Source organism: Harpia harpyja, chromosome 15 (assembly GCF_026419915.1).
Source record: "Harpia harpyja isolate bHarHar1 chromosome 15, bHarHar1 primary haplotype, whole genome shotgun sequence".
Taxonomy (NCBI): Eukaryota; Metazoa; Chordata; class Aves; order Accipitriformes; family Accipitridae; genus Harpia; species Harpia harpyja.
The window spans coordinates 28238644-28258498 of NC_068954.1; the positions used below are offsets into that span (position 1 = coordinate 28238644).

Sequence of the window (19855 nt, forward strand, 5' to 3'; positions counted from 1 at the left end):
TAAAAAAAAGGCTACGGGTCATAAAAGACAGGTTTGGACCCTAAAAATGAGGATTTCGGCCCTAAAAAAGGGGCGTTGGGCACTCAAAAGAATGGGCTAGGTGCTAAAAAGGAAGCTTTGGACCCTGAAAAGGAGGGGAACCTCTTGGTTCCTCTGTGACCCCCAGAAAGGAAGCTTTGGTCGTGAATATAGGGCTGGCTTTGGGCACTCCAATGGAGGCTTCCAGCTGTAAAAGAGGGCTTTGGACCCTCAAAATGAGAGGAGGGGTCACGTGTCATCAAAATAACCAAAACGTCTCGTGATGTTCCAAGCCAGACTAGTCAAAAGGACTCAACGAGACGAACGCAACTGCACATTCACAGGAGATGGCATTAGGTGACGCAAATTTTGTGTGCTGGCAGTGGGGGCGGGGCCAGGACATACCTCATAAGGCCACACAGCCCCACCCCTCCTTTGTGTGCTGGCGGTGGGGGCGGCGCCAGGACATACCTCATAAGGCCACACAGCCCCACCCCTCCTTTGTGTGCTGGGGGCCAGGACACCTATATAAGGCCATACTCGCCCACCCCTGGCTGATTGCAGACGCTGTCTCTGCTCCTGCACGGTCAAGGGAGGCAGCAGCTGCTGAGAGGGAGTGACGCACGACGTTGGTGGCTGTTGGTGGCAGCGTTTGGTTGCCATCCCTGCAGCCATGAGCCGGGACAGTGCGGGACCGGGGACCGGGGCGCGCAGCCGCCCCTCGCCCTGCCGGGGCCCGGCGCAGAAGGATGAGCACAAGCGGCAGCTGGAGAGGCTGCAGGCTGAGCTGGAGGCTGAGCGACTCCGCTCCCAAGAGCTGTGCCGCCACTTTGCCGCCAAAACTCGCAAGCTGAAGGAGGCCGCAGAGCGGGATCGGCAGCTCCTGGCCGAACGGCTACACTCCAAATGGGAGCAGCGGCAGGCACGGGAGCTCCAGCGGCTGCGGGAGCTGAACCAGCGGCAGCGGGAGGTGGAGATCCGCCAGCTGCTGCGCTCGAAGGAGGCTGAGCTGCACGAGGTGCAGGGGGTGCTGCAGCAGCAGCGCGACGACGCCATCCGTCAGGCACGGGACCTGCAGCAGCAGCTGGCCAAGGAGTTGGTGAGAGGCCCCTTGAGCAGCAGCGAGGCCCACATTAAGCTCCAGGACGTCCTCAGCAAGCTGCGCTGGGAGACCAATAGCGAGGAGGCTGCTCACATCCTCCGCCTCCAAGACGAACTGCTGCTGCAGAGAAGACTCTTCCTAAAGTACATCTTGGAGCGGTTCGATGGCGAGCAGCCTGCTTCCTGCAATGAGGCCAGGGCCAAGGCCACAGCCTGGCACCGCCTGCAGACCCTCCTGGGCACCGGGGCCATCGGGCCCTGCTCTTTGGAGAGCCTCATCGCATCTTCCTCCCATGATGGAGAAGGGCAGCGGAAAACCCACCAGAGCTTAAAAGGCACTCGCCTCCAGAAGGAAGGGACCAGCATGGAGTCTTTGCTTGAGGCTGTGGGGCAAGACTCGACGCCGCACTGCTCGGACTCCCCGCCGCAAGGAACGACCCGCAGCAGGCGGTCTGTGGCAGAGGTGGGTGTTCAGACGGTAGGGCAGCAGGAGGACTGGCTGCCTGGTAGCAGTCACAGCAGGCTGCAGGAGCAGAACGCCCACCTCCAGAGTGCCCTGAAGGACCTCGAGAGGCGATGCAGTGTCCTTCAAGAGGAGAACTGTCTTCTGAGGAAGGCAAGCTCTCCTGAAGTGCGGGAGGAGCAGGAGAGGATCAAGCAGAAGACTGCTAAGCTGGGTCTCATTGCCAAGCAGCTGCAAGAAAGAGCCAGGCAGCTGGAGACCAGCCATTGCCTGATCAATACTCAGGTGCCACTGCCCATCCAAAGCTCCACTGAGGAACTGCGCGTGACATCGTCTCCTCAGCAGAGGGCTGGAGAAATGGGAGAGCCTGCCAGAGCTTCCCTGGCACAGGATGAGCAGGTGACTTCTCACAGAAGGCGGCTGAGGCGCTTCAGGCCCGAGCGGCTGCAGATGAAGAAGGCTCCTATTATGTGAGCAGCCACTGCCAAGCTTGTGAGGAGTTACAGGTGCAGCTTGTGGAGATGACAAATGAAAACACCCGACAAAGAAAGGCAAAAAGAGAAAGATCCAACCGTATCGTTGCCAGGCTGTGCCAGGCTACCCTGGGAGTAAACAAGGAATCCATCCTCCTGGAGGCTATGAGAAAACAACCGGCAGTGCTTCGAGCGTTCATAGCTCAATACAGCTATGATCCTTTCAATGGTCTCAATGAGCGCCCTGCACTAGAGCTCCCTCTAGTCGCTGGACAATATGTTTACATCTTTGGAGACATGGATGAAGACGGTTGCTACGTGGGAGAGCTGACCGGCGGCACAAGAGGATTTGTCCCCTCTAATCTTGTTGAAGAAGTTTCAGATGACCACCTGATGACACCAGAGTCTCCAGAGACAAGTGACTGGTACCAGGACACAGATGACGCCTGTCCTGTCTTCTTATACCTTCTCAGTAAATCTTTTCTTAACTATCTCTCTGTGTACTCCCACTCCTTCTCCTGTGTGTACGTGAACTGAAAGGACTATGCGCCAGCTACTGGAGTCAAGCAGGGGGTGCAGGCACCCCTGGCTTGTGGTGCCAGCTATTGGAGTGGGTCCCAGCGCAGCTAGTGGAGGCGGGGGGGGGGGGGGCAGCCCTTAGTGCAGCCACTGCAGCGAGTGGGGGTCTCGGCCACCAGGCACTGGGGTGGGAACTGCGTGTGTCCTGCAAACCACCTACTGGGGGGGACCAGCACAAGTGAGGTGTGTGAGAGGCTCTGTGAGCGTCTGTATCTTCCCCAAACCGGGTGTGCGTGTGCATTCACCAGCAAACTTCAAGCTGGACCAGCTGGTGAGTAGGGGGTCCTCGGGCTGAGGAAGCACATATTGTCCAGGTTGTAGCGGCCCGCCCCGACACTGCCTGCTTTCTGCCAGGCCATGCAAATCTTCCACGGGGGAAGCAGCACCCTTTGTGGCAAAGCCATTCTCTCACTAATGCCTGCAAGGAAATCAGATGCTAAAGGAGGTTCTAGCCTTTGTGGCTGAAGAAAGGCTTTTTAGAAAGCAGTCCTCTGCACAGGAGCGCCCAGAGGAACCAGCACTCATCTATAACCCCCACACACAGGGTAGAGGCAGCCTTAGCGCGGCCATTCTCCTTCACCTCGCCACACACAGCTTTGGAAAAGGGCTGCTTCCTTTTGCTCATGTGCAAGAAAGTACTTCTCTCATTTCACTAACTCTGGCCAACCTCCTTTCCATCCACAGTCTTGCATCGGATTACTAGTCCAATTAGGCGTTTGCACTCATTGTCACTTACACCGCAAATTTCTGTGTGTAATCACCTGGTAAGAGCACAGACATAAAGAAGCAAGTAACTAGCACGCAAGGTAACCCCGCTCATATCGCACTTTTCTGCAAGCCATCTTGTCTTTCAGAGAAGTCTGTCTGTACTCACAGGAGTCACTCTGCGTGATGGCCATCACTCCCCTCTGTAAGAGAGGAGAAAGCTCTGGTTGACAAAAGAGTGTCAAGCACTCTTGTTACTGAAGCAATGGTTAAAGTATTTTATTTGATAACTAATTTAATTTAAACCACTGTGTGTAGTCCTGAGCTATTTTAATAAATGGGGAATCTTACTGGGGCTAGTTCTTACTGAAAGTAAGCACTTCACTACTTGAAGACTTCCTGAAGCAAGCGAACAATTGCAGTTATCTGTTATCAAATGTAACGTCGTTTACTGTCAGAAGTAATGGCGGCAGTCACCTAACCAATTTCAAATGAGAAATCTCAAGAGGCCCAGGCTTAGCTGCTGTCCGGTATCTAGAGTGCAAAACATAAGCCACGCTACAAACAGAAAATCACCTTAAGATCAACATTTAGCTGTAATATTTGCAGGGCCGGGCGCTCTTGGCGGCGGGGGGCAGAGGGGTGCAGAGGTGGCGCCAGGCGGCCTCGCTGTCGCACGCCTCGTGGAGGCAGCGGCAGGTCTGGCCCCGTCTCAGCAGGTCGGGCAGCGTCAGGAAGGAGATGATGTGCAGTGGCTGTGGGGAGGGGGGGAGAGCATCAACCCTGGGACCCCCCCCTGCTTTGAGGGGGAGACCCCAGCCCCACCATCCCCCCGCTCAACTCACCATCTCAGGGGGGAGACGCTGGATGGCGGCTGTGGGGTTGCCTCGGCTGCGGGGAGGGGATGTGGGTGAGGTGGTGGCGGGCAGCCCCACGGCAAGCATCACCCCCCCCCCATCCTCGCGCGCTCCACCGTCACCCCGGCGGCCTCACCGTCACCCTGGCAGCCTCACCGTCACGTCCTCGTCACCGCCTGGCGAGTGCCGGCAGCGATAGCGGCGAGAAGCCCGGTGGCCCATGGCTGCTGTCTAGGGGCACGGCCATGGCATACTGACTCTCTGTGAGCCGGGGGCTCCCATGGAGGCTGGGGGTTCTGGAGCATGGGGGTGGGTGGGGGAGTGGGGGGGAGGGATGGAGGGGGGGAAGAGGGGCCGCAGGTCTGGGCCCAGGGCTGCTGGGCCTCGGGGCAGGCCCCATGTGCGCCATGTTGAGGCTCGGCCTGGCCGCCAGCAGAGCCCGCCTTCTTCTCACATCGGTCTTCACCGGCATAGGTTTGGGGGGCTGTCAGTCTCCCCTCCTGAGGTGATGCTGCCTCTGATTGGTCACCTAGGCTGTCACTCTGCCCTGGTTTGATGCCTGCCCTTCCCTGAGGGCTGCCTCTGAGCAGCCCCAGGTGGTCAGGCTGCCCAGGTGCAGTTCACCTGAGGTGATGCTCTCCCTGACTGGCCCACTGGGCTGTCACTCTCACCTGCTTTGGGGCTCGCACGTCCCATCCCTGAGGTGATGCTGCCTCTGACTGGCTGCCTGGGGTGGTCCCCCTCCCGCCACCAACAGTGCCCGCCCTTCCCTGAGGTGATGTTTCATCTGACTGGCTGCCTGGGATTTCCCCCTTGCTCCTCCCATCAAATGATGGGTCAGACAGTTTATCAATCTTCCGTGTGCTGCTCTCCCTCCAGGCGTGATTGGTGGAGCCAGCGTGCCCCGCCCCCACACGTTGCCCAGCTTTTTCCACTCTTGCCCCCTTTCCTGCCGGCCTCGAAGCTTGATTGGTTGGCTACATATCAATCACGTGCTTTGCCCCCACCTCCTCAAATGCGATTGGCTGTCCTGGGTCCCCTGACGCCCCACAGACTACTAGGCGGATGTTGCCAGGCGACAAGCTCCGCCTTTAGGGTTTAGACCCTCAACTTGAAACCGTGGGCCTTAAAAAAAAGGCTACGGGTCATAAAAGACAGGTTTGGACCCTAAAAATGAGGATTTCGGCCCTAAAAAAGGGGCGTTGGGCACTCAAAAGAATGGGCTAGGTGCTAAAAAGGAAGCTTTGGACCCTGAAAAGGAGGGGAACCTCTTGGTTCCTCTGTGACCCCCAGAAAGGAAGCTTTGGTCGTGAATATAGGGCTGGCTTTGGGCACTCCAATGGAGGCTTCCAGCTGTAAAAGAGGGCTTTGGACCCTCAAAATGAGAGGAGGGGTCACGTGTCATCAAAATAACCAAAACGTCTCGTGATGTTCCAAGCCAGACTAGTCAAAAGGACTCAACGAGACGAACGCAACTGCACATTCACAGGAGATGGCATTAGGTGACGCAAATTTTGTGTGCTGGCAGTGGGGGCGGGGCCAGGACATACCTCATAAGGCCACACAGCCCCACCCCTCCTTTGTGTGCTGGCGGTGGGGGCGGCGCCAGGACATACCTCATAAGGCCACACAGCCCCACCCCTCCTTTGTGTGCTGGGGGCCAGGACACCTATATAAGGCCATACTCGCCCACCCCTGGCTGATTGCAGACGCTGTCTCTGCTCCTGCACGGTCAAGGGAGGCAGCAGCTGCTGAGAGGGAGTGACGCACGACGTTGGTGGCTGTTGGTGGCAGCGTTTGGTTGCCATCCCTGCAGCCATGAGCCGGGACAGTGCGGGACCGGGGACCGGGGACCGGGGCGCGCAGCCGCCCCTCGCCCTGCCGGGGCCCGGCGCAGAAGGATGAGCACAAGCGGCAGCTGGAGAGGCTGCAGGCTGAGCTGGAGGCTGAGCGACTCCGCTCCCAAGAGCTGTGCCGCCACTTTGCCGCCAAAACTCGCAAGCTGAAGGAGGCCGCAGAGCGGGATCGGCAGCTCCTGGCCGAACGGCTACACTCCAAATGGGAGCAGCGGCAGGCACGGGAGCTCCAGCGGCTGCGGGAGCTGAACCAGCGGCAGCGGGAGGTGGAGATCCGCCAGCTGCTGCGCTCGAAGGAGGCTGAGCTGCACGAGGTGCAGGGGGTGCTGCAGCAGCAGCGCGACGACGCCATCCGTCAGGCACGGGACCTGCAGCAGCAGCTGGCCAAGGAGTTGGTGAGAGGCCCCTTGGGCAGCAGCGAGGCCCACATTAAGCTCCAGGACGTCCTCAGCAAGCTGCGCTGGGAGACCAATAGCGAGGAGGCTGCTCACATCCTCCGCCTCCAAGACGAACTGCTGCTGCAGAGAAGACTCTTCCTAAAGTACATCTTGGAGCGGTTCGATGGCGAGCAGCCTGCTTCCTGCAATGAGGCCAGGGCCAAGGCCACAGCCTGGCACCGCCTGCAGACCCTCCTGGGCACCGGGGCCATCGGGCCCTGCTCTTTGGAGAGCCTCATCGCATCTTCCTCCCATGATGGAGAAGGGCAGCGGAAAACCCACCAGAGCTTAAAAGGCACTCGCCTCCAGAAGGAAGGGACCAGCATGGAGTCTTTGCTTGAGGCTGTGGGGCAAGACTCGACGCCGCACTGCTCGGACTCCCCGCCGCAAGGAACGACCCGCAGCAGGCGGTCTGTGGCAGAGGTGGGTGTTCAGACGGTAGGGCAGCAGGAGGACTGGCTGCCTGGTAGCAGTCACAGCAGGCTGCAGGAGCAGAACGCCCACCTCCAGAGTGCCCTGAAGGACCTCGAGAGGCGATGCAGTGTCCTTCAAGAGGAGAACTGTCTTCTGAGGAAGGCAAGCTCTCCTGAAGTGCGGGAGGAGCAGGAGAGGATCAAGCAGAAGACTGCTAAGCTGGGTCTCATTGCCAAGCAGCTGCAAGAAAGAGCCAGGCAGCTGGAGACCAGCCATTGCCTGATCAATACTCAGGTGCCACTGCCCATCCAAAGCTCCACTGAGGAACTGCGCGTGACATCGTCTCCTCAGCAGAGGGCTGGAGAAATGGGAGAGCCTGCCAGAGCTTCCCTGGCACAGGATGAGCAGGTGACTTCTCACAGAAGGCGGCTGAGGCGCTTCAGGCCCGAGCGGCTGCAGATGAAGAAGGCTCCTATTATGTGAGCAGCCACTGCCAAGCTTGTGAGGAGTTACAGGTGCAGCTTGTGGAGATGACAAATGAAAACACCCGACAAAGAAAGGCAAAAAGAGAAAGATCCAACCGTATCGTTGCCAGGCTGTGCCAGGCTACCCTGGGAGTAAACAAGGAATCCATCCTCCTGGAGGCTATGAGAAAACAACCGGCAGTGCTTCGAGCGTTCATAGCTCAATACAGCTATGATCCTTTCAATGGTCTCAATGAGCGCCCTGCACTAGAGCTCCCTCTAGTCGCTGGACAATATGTTTACATCTTTGGAGACATGGATGAAGACGGTTGCTACGTGGGAGAGCTGACCGGCGGCACAAGAGGATTTGTCCCCTCTAATCTTGTTGAAGAAGTTTCAGATGACCACCTGATGACACCAGAGTCTCCAGAGACAAGTGACTGGTACCAGGACACAGATGACGCCTGTCCTGTCTTCTTATACCTTCTCAGTAAATCTTTTCTTAACTATCTCTCTGTGTACTCCCACTCCTTCTCCTGTGTGTACGTGAACTGAAAGGACTATGCGCCAGCTACTGGAGTCAAGCAGGGGGTGCAGGCACCCCTGGCTTGTGGTGCCAGCTATTGGAGTGGGTCCCAGCGCAGCTAGTGGAGGCGGGGGGGGGGGGGGGCAGCCCTTAGTGCAGCCACTGCAGCGAGTGGGGGTCTCGGCCACCAGGCACTGGGGTGGGAACTGCGTGTGTCCTGCAAACCACCTACTGGGGGGGACCAGCACAAGTGAGGTGTGTGAGAGGCTCTGTGAGCGTCTGTATCTTCCCCAAACCGGGTGTGCGTGTGCATTCACCAGCAAACTTCAAGCTGGACCAGCTGGTGAGTAGGGGGTCCTCGGGCTGAGGAAGCACATATTGTCCAGGTTGTAGCGGCCCGCCCCGACACTGCCTGCTTTCTGCCAGGCCATGCAAATCTTCCACGGGGGAAGCAGCACCCTTTGTGGCAAAGCCATTCTCTCACTAATGCCTGCAAGGAAATCAGATGCTAAAGGAGGTTCTAGCCTTTGTGGCTGAAGAAAGGCTTTTTAGAAAGCAGTCCTCTGCACAGGAGCGCCCAGAGGAACCAGCACTCATCTATAACCCCCACACACAGGGTAGAGGCAGCCTTAGCGCGGCCATTCTCCTTCACCTCGCCACACACAGCTTTGGAAAAGGGCTGCTTCCTTTTGCTCATGTGCAAGAAAGTACTTCTCTCATTTCACTAACTCTGGCCAACCTCCTTTCCATCCACAGTCTTGCATCGGATTACTAGTCCAATTAGGCGTTTGCACTCATTGTCACTTGCACCGCAAATTTCTGTGTGTAATCACCTGGTAAGAGCACAGACATAAAGAAGCAAGTAACTAGCACGCAAGGTAACCCCGCTCATATCGCACTTTTCTGCAAGCCATCTTGTCTTTCAGAGAAGTCTGTCTGTACTCACAGGAGTCACTCTGCGTGATGGCCATCACTCCCCTCTGTAAGAGAGGAGAAAGCTCTGGTTGACAAAAGAGTGTCAAGCACTCTTGTTACTGAAGCAATGGTTAAAGTATTTTATTTGATAACTAATTTAATTTAAACCACTGTGTGTAGTCCTGAGCTATTTTAATAAATGGGGAATCTTACTGGGGCTAGTTCTTACTGAAAGTAAGCACTTCACTACTTGAAGACTTCCTGAAGCAAGCGAACAATTGCAGTTATCTGTTATCAAATGTAACGTCGTTTACTGTCAGAAGTAATGGCGGCAGTCACCTAACCAATTTCAAATGAGAAATCTCAAGAGGCCCAGGCTTAGCTGCTGTCCGGTATCTAGAGTGCAAAACATAAGCCACGCTACAAAGAGAAAATCACCTTAAGATCAACATTTAGCTGTAATATTTGCAGGGCCGGGCGCTCTTGGCGGCGGGGGGCAGAGGGGTGCAGAGGTGGCGCCAGGCGGCCTTGCTGTCGCACGCCTCGTGGAGGCAGCGGCAGGTCTGGCCCCGTCTCAGCAGGTCGGGCAGCGTCAGGAAGGAGATGATGTGCAGTGGCTGTGGGGAGGGGGGGAGAGCATCAACCCTGGGACCCCCCCCTGCTTTGAGGGGGAGACCCCAGCCCCACCATCCCCCCGCTCAACTCACCATCTCAGGGGGGAGACGCTGGATGGCGGCTGTGGGGTTGCCTCGGCTGCGGGGAGGGGATGTGGGTGAGGTGGTGGCGGGCAGCCCCACGGCAAGCATCACCCCCCCCCCATCCTCGCGCGCTCCACCGTCACCCCGGCGGCCTCACCGTCACCCTGGCAGCCTCACCGTCACGTCCTCGTCACCGCCTGGCGAGTGCCGGCAGCGATAGCGGCGAGAAGCCCGGTGGCCCATGGCTGCTGTCTAGGGGCACGGCCATGGCATACTGACTCTCTGTGAGCCGGGGGCTCCCATGGAGGCTGGGGGTTCTGGAGCATGGGGGTGGGTGGGGGAGTGGGGGGGAGGGATGGAGGGGGGGAAGAGGGGCCGCAGGTCTGGGCCCAGGGCTGCTGGGCCTCGGGGCAGGCCCCATGTGCGCCATGTTGAGGCTCGGCCTGGCCGCCAGCAGAGCCCGCCTTCTTCTCACATCGGTCTTCACCGGCATAGGTTTGGGGGGCTGTCAGTCTCCCCTCCTGAGGTGATGCTGCCTCTGATTGGTCACCTAGGCTGTCACTCTGCCCTGGTTTGATGCCTGCCCTTCCCTGAGGGCTGCCTCTGAGCAGCCCCAGGTGGTCAGGCTGCCCAGGTGCAGTTCACCTGAGGTGATGCTCTCCCTGACTGGCCCACTGGGCTGTCACTCTCACCTGCTTTGGGGCTCGCACGTCCCATCCCTGAGGTGATGCTGCCTCTGACTGGCTGCCTGGGGTGGTCCCCCTCCCGCCACCAACAGTGCCCGCCCTTCCCTGAGGTGATGTTTCATCTGACTGGCTGCCTGGGATTTCCCCCTTGCTCCTCCCATCAAATGATGGGTCAGACAGTTTATCAATCTTCCGTGTGCTGCTCTCCCTCCAGGCGTGATTGGTGGAGCCAGCGTGCCCCGCCCCCACACGTTGCCCAGCTTTTTCCACTCTTGCCCCCTTTCCTGCCAGCCTCGAAGCTTGATTGGTTGGCTACATATCAATCACGTGCTTTGCCCCCACCTCCTCAAATGCGATTGGCTGTCCTGGGTCCCCTGACGCCCCACAGACTACTAGGCGGATGTTGCCAGGCGACAAGCTCCGCCTTTAGTGACCTGCGGAAAACAGACTCCACAATCAGTGAGATTGTAAAGTAGGTATGTTTATTCAGCGCTGGGCCGCACGGGGGGTAGTCCCACCAAAGTCGTGCGCGCCGTACTCGGCAGTTTGTCTCAAGTTTATACAGTCAAGTGTTACATATTCACAATACACCTATACATATGCATGACCTATCCCGCTCCATATTAAAATTAGCTCCGAGAGGTTATTTCCATAGTCTCCTCTCAACTGCGCTTGCGCAGTGCCTCTTTATGGTGGTCGTCTGGTGGTCGCAGAGATGAAGATAGATGACTCCTCTTCGTCACCGCTAGTAACCTTTTTTCTTGCGCAGGCTCAGTGATTTCTTGGTATTCACCCAAGCCGCAGGACCAGTCTTAGCTGGCTCTTGGGGCCTGCTCCTGCTTCTTATCAGGAGCTGTCTTTACCTCATTGGCTGGTCCTTGGGACTAGCTCTTCTTATCAAAGACTGTCTTTGCCTCAGCTAATTTCAACAATGTAAGCACTAAACATCATCCTTCATCCCCCCTTATTATGTCTACTGAGATTCTTTTGACTCCCCTTGTTTCAGTCCCCCCTTTTCTAGAAAATAGTAAATTCTTTTACTATATCTAATCCTAGTACTTCTAATACATTGTTTCCCTATCTAGCATCCTCTCAAAGTATTTGTTGGTCTCGAGTTTTCGTCGTAAGTGATTCTTGTTCCATTCACTGTAAGAGTCTCCTGTACTCTTACAGCACAAGAAGCCACACCGAACCATTATGCAAAGGACCACAGACGAGAGAATAATGATTATTATAGTGACAAACAATTGCTTCAACCATGCCAAATTTGGCAACCAGGAGGTTAATTTTTCCCATATCTCAGTGAATTCCCATGAAGTGTCATCTTGTGACATTAAATGTAAAAGCTGGGTTTGTTTCCAAATTTGAGAGAGATCTGTTTCTATTCGTCTTTTTTGGTTAACATAGGTGCAGCAGCGTTCATTAATTACAGTACACAGGCCCCCTTGTTGAGCGAAGAGCATATCTAGACCTAGTCGATTCTGGAGCACCATTTTTCCTAGGGAAGTGGTTTCTTCCTGGAGGGTCTTTATAGCATCGATTGTGGCATTATTAATAATTTCCATAGTGGCAGAAAGATTTAGCAGAGCTTTCTCTAACTCACTAACTCCCAATGATGGAATGAGCCATCGTACAAAACTATGAAATCTAGTTGGTCTTTCCACTAGGGGATTGCTGGTGCGTTTTTGCCTTATTACTGGTTTCATATAAGTCCGTAAAAATTTTTTGAATCATTGTCAGTCAAATTTTTAACCACAATGGTATTAGGGACTATGGTTCCTATGGCACATTGGCCAGTCCAGCCTAGAGGCAGCACTTTATATCCTGTCTGTCCACAAATCCAATACCATCCTAGTCCTACTGGAGTGGGCCATCCCCTGGGTCTAGTAGAATTATGCCCCCGGGTTCTTGCAATCCGGGTTTGATTGAAGTTCCACATGTCTGCGCTACCATATTTAATATATTCAGTACAATTGGGGTAACTCCCAACAAACACCTTGACTGATCCACATCTAGGGTCCGTGCTATTACCTCCAGAATTCTTAGTTGTATTTTTCAGATGGCATCTTTGAACACACGGAACCCTTTGGGTTTCATTCCACAGTTCGCTCAGATCTGTTTGCCATTGAAGGTTCTCAGAGGGTATTTCAGTGTACATTGTGAGGGACATGTTATTAAAAGCTGCTGCTATCACCGAGGTGTTAGAAAAAACTGTCGCAATTACGGGGTAGCCCTGTCCGAGACCCTTAGGAAAACGTGAACATATCCAGCAATCAGTTTGATTCACTATTTTTGCGATACTTTCGTGGAGTTGAACAAACACGTTCCCATCCCATGCTACACTCCTTGTCCCCATAGTTGCCCATATTACCGCGTAAAAACTAAGTGTCCATCGGATTTTGTGGTGACTTTCCATGGAGTTTTGGGTGTCTTTTCACTCTGGTGTGATGAATCCAAGCGTTCCGTTCCTTGATCCTAATCGCGGTGAAGGAGGTAAGTAATACTTGAAATGGTCCTTCCCACTGCGGCTCCAGAGTTTTTTCTGTAAGAGACTTTATATACACATAATCTCCTGGTTGTATTATGTACAGGCCCATCCAAACCTCTCCCTCGAGTCCCTACCACATGCTTCCTGATTTTATTAAGTTGTTTACCTAATGCTACCATGTAAGAAGTCATAATTTCATCCCCCGCTTGTACAGACACCCCTCTCTGTATCCCATAGGGTTGTCCATACAGAATTTCAAAGGGGCTCAGTCCTTCTTTCGCCCTTGGTCTTGTTCGTATACGCAGAAGGGCTAAAGGGAGAGACTGAGGCCATGTCAAATTTGCTTCTTGTCCTAATTTCACAATTTGCTGTTTGATTAAGTGGTTCATTTTTTCTACTTGACCACTCGACTGGGGGTGATATGGAGTATGAAGCTGCCAATCTATACCCAAATGGCGGCTAATTTGTTGTACTATTTTTGAGACAAAATGTGGTCCTCTGTCAGAGGATATGGTTGCTGGAACCCCAAACCGTGGTATTATCTCTTGCACCAATATTTTAGTTACCTCCCGAGCTTTAGCCGTTCTTGTTGGGAATGCTTCTGGCCAACCTGAAAAGGTATCAGTTAATACCAATAAATATCGATACCCCCCTTTTCTTGGAAGTTCTGTAAAATCAATTTGCCATTGTTGTCCAGGCCCGTTCCCTTTTCCAATCTGGCCCATTTCCACCTTGGGGGTATTCTTAGGATTAGTCTGGAGGCAAAGATCACACTGTTGAGTCACCTGTCTCACCGTGGTGTATAAATTTCTAGCCACAATTTCTCTTATCAAATGATTATACAGAGCCTCTGTTCCCCAATGTCTTTTCCTATGTTCCTCCCGTATCAAATGCCATAATAAGCAAGAGGGAATGATTAACTTTCCTTGTGGCGTATGAGCCCACCCCTCTTCATTATATGACCCTTCTAAATCTGTAATGAGCTTCTGATCTTCCTTGGTGTATTCTGGCTTACCTTCTAGGGAAATCTGCCTATCAGGTATTAAGGCCCCTTCTGTTTTTACCTTTGTTTTGGCCACTTGTTTTGCCTCTCTGTCCGCCAGCTCATTCCCTCTTTCCAAATCTGAGCTCACTTTCTGGTGTGCCTTAATATGCATAATTGCTACTTTCTTAGGGAGCTGGACAGCTTCCAGTAACTTCAGAATTTCTTCTGCGTGTTTGATATTTTTCCCTTGAGAACTCAATAGTCCTCTCTCCTTCCAAATTGCTCCATGTGCATGTACAACTCCAAAGGCATATTTTGAGTCTGTATAAATGTTCACAACTTTGCCCTGGGCCAATTCCAGGGCACGGGTTAGAGCAATTATTTCTGCCTTCTGTGCGGACGTGTTCATAGGCAAAGCCCCTGATTCTATTACCTCTTGGCTGGTGGTGACGGCGTATCCCGCATGTCGATTACCATTTAGGACATAACTGCTTCCGTCTGTGAACCAAGTTTCCCCGTTTTCCATGGGGCTGTCTTTCAGGTCTGGGCGACTGGCGTATGTTGCTTCGATGGTTTCCAAACAGTCATGATGTACCGGTTCTCCTGTGTTCCCACTGAGAAAAGAAGCTGGGTTGACAATGTTAGTGACTACAATCTCCACATCATCCTGCTCTACCAATATAGCTTGATATCTCAGGAATCTTTGCGGAGAGAGCCAATGTCCACCTTTCGCTTCCAGTACTGCTGATACTGTGTGAGACACCAAAACAGTCATTTTCTGGCCCAGAGTAAACTTTCGGGCTTCCTGTATATTCAATATCACAGCTGCAACTGCCCGCAGGCATCCAGGCCAACCTTTTGCAGTCGTGTCTAACTGCTTAGAAAGGTAGGCAACTGCCCGTCGATATGGACCCAGGTTTTGTGCTAATATTCCCAGGGCAATGCCCTGCTTCTCGTGGGAGTAAAGAAGAAATGGCTTACTCACATCTGGGAGTCCTAAGGCTGGGGCCGACATCAAAGCCTCTTTCAGTAGCTCAAAGGCTCGTTCGGTCTCCTTGTTCCACTCAAGGTGTTTCTGCTCAGTGGCTGTCAACGCATACAGTGGTTTAACAAGCAATCCATAATTATAGATCCACAATCGGCACCACCCCGTCATTCCAAGAAAAGTCCGTAACTCTTTTACTGTCTGAGGTCTCCGAGTTTGGCATATTGCCTCTTTACGGGCCTGTCCCAAAGTTCTTTGTCCCGCACTAATTTCATAGCCCAAATAATTCACTTTGCGTTGCATTACCTGTGCCTTTTTCTTGGATACCCGGTACCCCTGGAGTCCCAGGAAATTCAACAGACTCACTGTCCATGTCATACAATCTTTCTCTGTTTTGGTGGCGATCAGGATATCATCCACATACTGCAACAGCTTCCCCTCCTCAGACGGGGCTTCCCAGGATTCTAAGTCTTTCGCAAGCTGATTGCCAAAAATGGTAGGACTATTCTTAAATCCTTGTGGCAACACCGTCCAAGTGAGCTGGGTCCTTCGACCACTCTTGGGGTTTTCCCATTCAAATGCAAATAATTTTTGGCTGGCTTCATGGAGAGGGAGGCAAAAGAAGGCATCCTTCAAATCTAAAACAGTAAACCAAGTCAATTCAGGTGTTAATACGGTCAACAGAGTATATGGGTTCGCCACTACTGGGTAAAGATCTTCAGTTATCTTATTCACCGCCCGTAAGTCTTGGACCACCCGATATGAACCATCGGGCTTCCGAACAGGTAATATAGGGGTATTGAATTCAGACTCACACTCTTTTAATAATCCCAACTGCAAAAATTTTTCTATCACCGGCCGGATTCCTTCTCTATCTTCCTTCTTTAGGGGATATTGTTTAATTCTTACCGGCTTTTGGCCTTCCTTGATCCTAACTTCAACAGGTGGAGCACTTTTCGCTCTTCCAGGTGCATCGGTAGCCCATACCCCTGGGTACACTTGGTTTAAGATGTCCTCGTTAATGCTTCCTTCTAGGGGGAGACTGGTTAAAGTTAGGCTCAATATTTGAATATATTGCTGATCTTTTACCTCCAGAGTAATTTCTCCCTTTTTGAATACAATTTTTGCTCCCAATTGTTCCAACAAGTCCCTTCCCAAAAGTGCCTTTGGGGACTTGGGCATATATAAAAATTTATGAATGCCCCACTGTTTTCCTAATTTATATTCTAAAGGTTTACAAAAATATGCCTTTTCACTTTGGCCAGTTGCTCCTTTCACCATGACATAATCATCTCCCAGGGGCATCAAAGCTTGATTCAGAACCGAGTATGTTGCTCCTGTATCTACCAAAAATTCTACCTCTTGTTGTGTTTTCCCTAGCTTAATTATAACCAGTGGATCCGCTAGGGTAGATTCCCCAGGTTCCCGTCAATCTCCCTTCACACGGGCTACCGTTCCTCCTGTTTGAGCCCTCTGATCCTCCTTGTTCCTTGGGCATTCCTTTTTCCAGTGACCGAATTTCTTACACAAAGCGCATTGATCCTTGCCCAGTCGCGGCAAGTCTCGTCTAGGCCCTCTTCCTCTTTCTTCCTGGATAACAGCCATTAATTTCCTTTGCCCCTGCCTATATCCTTCCTCTCTGTTGCTAAATACTCTCCATGCTTCATCCAACAATATTTCTAAATTCCTACTCTCTGTAGGCCGTAATTTCTGAAGTTTGCGCCTTATATCCCTTGTAGATTGCCCCAAAAACAGGGAGACTAATTGTTGTATTCCTACCTCTGACCCAGGATCCAGCGGTGTGCTGCGGCGCATTACATCCCTCAATCGATCCAGGAATTCAGATGGAGACTCGGAAGGACTCTGTTTAACTGCATATAAAGCTGACCAATTTATAGTTTTAGGGATTGCTCTCTCTATTCCTTTTGTAATCCATTCCTGATACCCCTGCAATCTTTCCATATGTGCAGATCTATTAACATCCCACTTTGGGTCTTGGAAAGGGAAATATTCCTTAATGTCCCCTCCTGTAATCTTATAATGATCTTCAGCAAGGTTCCCTGCTGTTTTTAAAATCAGCTGTTTTTCTGTCTCAGTCATATATTCCAATAATAGCTGTATATCCTTCCAATCGGGGTTATGCTGTTTTACAATAAATTGGAAATGCTTAGTTACACCTATCGGATCTCTCCTATAATCTTTTGCAACCTTTTTCCATTCCCCTAGGTCAGCAGTAGAAAAGGGTACTTTGATTAACATCGTCCCACCATCCGGCCCCACCGCCTCTCGGAGAGGTGCTTGTAAAGCTGTTGAGGTAGTTTTCTTCCTAGTACGGGAAGATACAGGGCTGCTCGGGGGGGTTGGAGTTCTATCCGAGTCTGCATCCTGTTCCTGTGGTCGAGGGGGAGGCTTAAACAAATCAGTTAGATCTTGTTCTGGTGCCTGATGGATTTTATTTGTCTTTGTACATCTTTGTCCAATACTACATGCCGAACAACACCGCCTCAGTTTACCTCTAAGCTCCTTGTTGTTCTCCCGCTCAAGCGCAAGCACCATGGGGTCCTGTGGGGGTACCATTCCACAGTCCCTTTGCCACTCTGGATGATTTCGGAGGGTGAAAAACATGTCTGCATACGAAACCTCATCCCATTTTCCTTCTCTCCTTAAAAACAGCATTAGTTGTAATAAAGTATTATAATCTATTGACCCATTAAGCGGCCACTTAGCATCACCTTCTAACTTATACAACGGCCACCACTGATTGCAGTATTTAATAAGGTTCTTTTTACTTTCCGTACCTCCGGTCCCAACAATATCTTTCCAGTGGGCAATTACACAACCCAGAGGACTCTTCCTCAATACTCCTCCTTGTTTGTTTCCCATTTTAATACTCTTCCTAATAATTCTTAAGTTGGATTTTGGTTTCTCCTTTTAATAAGCTTCCATGAAAATCGTTCCTTACACTTCTTTATAGTCTTCCCTCCGTTTCCCTCCCACACATCCCAAATTTCTGGAATTAAATTTTCCTTTACACACCAATCTCACTATTTCGCTTAGTGAACTCTTTCCCAATCATAAAAGTGTGGAATTTGGGGAAAACACTCAAGGCAGTCTGGTTTCCGTCTGCTACAGTACTGCTACAGTACCACCTTCTCCCACAAGATTTACACTTCAACAAAGCCAAGCTGGATGCTAATTACTATATAGTCCAGTTACAAGCCCACATACAAAGCAGGGGATCACCGCTATTAATACGTAAAGACATTCACACAAACATACATACACCTATAGATTTCAACATATCATTTCCACACACCCCCACAAAATCTTTAACATAAATTTCCAAACATTCACATCATACAATCATCGCTCCAGTTGACAACCTTCCAGCAGCTGCAAAAGTAAACCAAGCGCAATTGCGAGGGGGTGCGCCTACCCTTCTCCTGCCTCTCATATACCAGTCATCGACAGGTCCGTCCTGGCTCCCGATACCGGGATACAGCAGTCACCCCGGATTTGCTCGATCTACCCCCAAGATCGCTAGCGGCCGCTCTATCGGTCAGCAAATCCCCCCTTACCATACAAGGTACCCTCCTCCCATACGGGGACTACGCTGCACGCCAGACGTCTCTGCGCGATTTACCAGCTCCCCCGGCCCGTATTTCTACAGGCTACCTTTGTAAACATACCGTTTAGTCCGCGGCTTCAGGAGGTTGTTCTCTGCTCCCGTGGTGAGCGGCTGGCAGCGGAGGCTCCTCCGAGGAAAGTGCTCGGGGCGCGCCGAGGGGCGTCCGCTCCGCAGTCGGTCCCGCAGCCGAGCAAAGAGTCTCCTGCCTGGCTCGCCAAACTGACGTGCGGAAAACAGACTCCACAATCAGTGAGATTGTAAAGTAGGTATGTTTATTCAGCGCTGGGCCGCACGGGGGGTAGTCCCACCAAAGTCGTGCGCGCCGTACTCGGCAGTTTGTCTCAAGTTTATACAGTCAAGTGTTACATATTCACAATACACCTATACATATGCATGACCTATCCCCGCTCCATATTAAAATTAGCTCCGAGAGGTCATTTCCATAGTCTCCTCTCAACTGCGCTTGCGCAGTGCCTCTTTATGGTGGTCGTCTGGTGGTCGCAGAGATGAAGATAGATGACTCCTCTTCGTCACCGCTAGTAACCTTTTTTCTTGCGCAGGCTCAGTGATTTCTTGGTATTCACCCAAGCCGCAGGACCAGTCTTTCGGCCCTAAAAAAGGGGCGTTGGGCACTCAAAAGAATGGGCTAGGTGCTAAAAAGGAAGCTTTGGACCCTGAAAAGGAGGGGAACCTCTTGGTTCCTCTGTGACCCCCAGAAAGGAAGCTTTGGTCGTGAATATAGGGCTGGCTTTGGGCACTCCAATGGAGGCTTCCAGCTGTAAAAGAGGGCTTTGGACCCTCAAAATGAGAGGAGGGGTCACGTGTCATCAAAATAACCAAAACGTCTCGTGATGTTCCAAGCCAGACTAGTCAAAAGGACTCAACGAGACGAACGCAACTGCACATTCACAGGAGATGGCATTAGGTGACGCAAATTTTGTGTGCTGGCAGTGGGGGCGGGGCCAGGACATACCTCATAAGGCCACACAGCCCCACCCCTCCTTTGTGTGCTGGCGGTGGGGGCGGCGCCAGGACATACCTCATAAGGCCACACAGCCCCACCCCTCCTTTGTGTGCTGGGGGCCAGGACACCTATATAAGGCCATACTCGCCCACCCCTGGCTGATTGCAGACGCTGTCTCTGCTCCTGCACGGTCAAGGGAGGCAGCAGCTGCTGAGAGGGAGTGACGCACGACGTTGGTGGCTGTTGGTGGCAGCGTTTGGTTGCCATCCCTGCAGCCATGAGCCGGGACAGTGCGGGACCGGGGACCGGGGCGCGCAGCCGCCCCTCGCCCTGCCGGGGCCCGGCGCAGAAGGATGAGCACAAGCGGCAGCTGGAGAGGCTGCAGGCTGAGCTGGAGGCTGAGCGACTCCGCTCCCAAGAGCTGTGCCGCCACTTTGCCGCCAAAACTCGCAAGCTGAAGGAGGCCGCAGAGCGGGATCGGCAGCTCCTGGCCGAACGGCTACACTCCAAATGGGAGCAGCGGCAGGCACGGGAGCTCCAGCGGCTGCGGGAGCTGAACCAGCGGCAGCGGGAGGTGGAGATCCGCCAGCTGCTGCGCTCGAAGGAGGCTGAG

The 19855-nt window shown here is 52.8% G+C and overlaps 2 protein-coding genes across 2 annotated transcripts; both read left to right on the forward strand.

Moving 5' to 3' along the window:
• Positions 1-511: 511 nt before the first annotated feature.
• Positions 512-3548, forward strand: LOC128151746 (RIMS-binding protein 3-like). Its single transcript, XM_052809396.1, has 4 exons — positions 512-1981; positions 2149-2527; positions 2883-2905; positions 3489-3548. Exons 1-4 carry the CDS (start codon positions 692-694, stop codon positions 3546-3548), a joined length of 1752 nt encoding a protein of 583 aa, XP_052665356.1. The 5' UTR covers positions 512-691.
• A 1055-nt stretch (positions 3549-4603) lies between these two features.
• On the forward strand, positions 4604-8430 carry LOC128151747 (RIMS-binding protein 3A-like). The gene is made up of 5 exons (XM_052809397.1): positions 4604-4670; positions 6029-7311; positions 7479-7857; positions 8214-8236; positions 8320-8430. The coding sequence occupies exons 1-5, from the start codon at positions 4604-4606 to the stop codon at positions 8428-8430; spliced, it is 1863 nt and encodes a 620-aa protein (XP_052665357.1).
• Positions 8431-19855: the final 11425 nt, after the last annotated feature.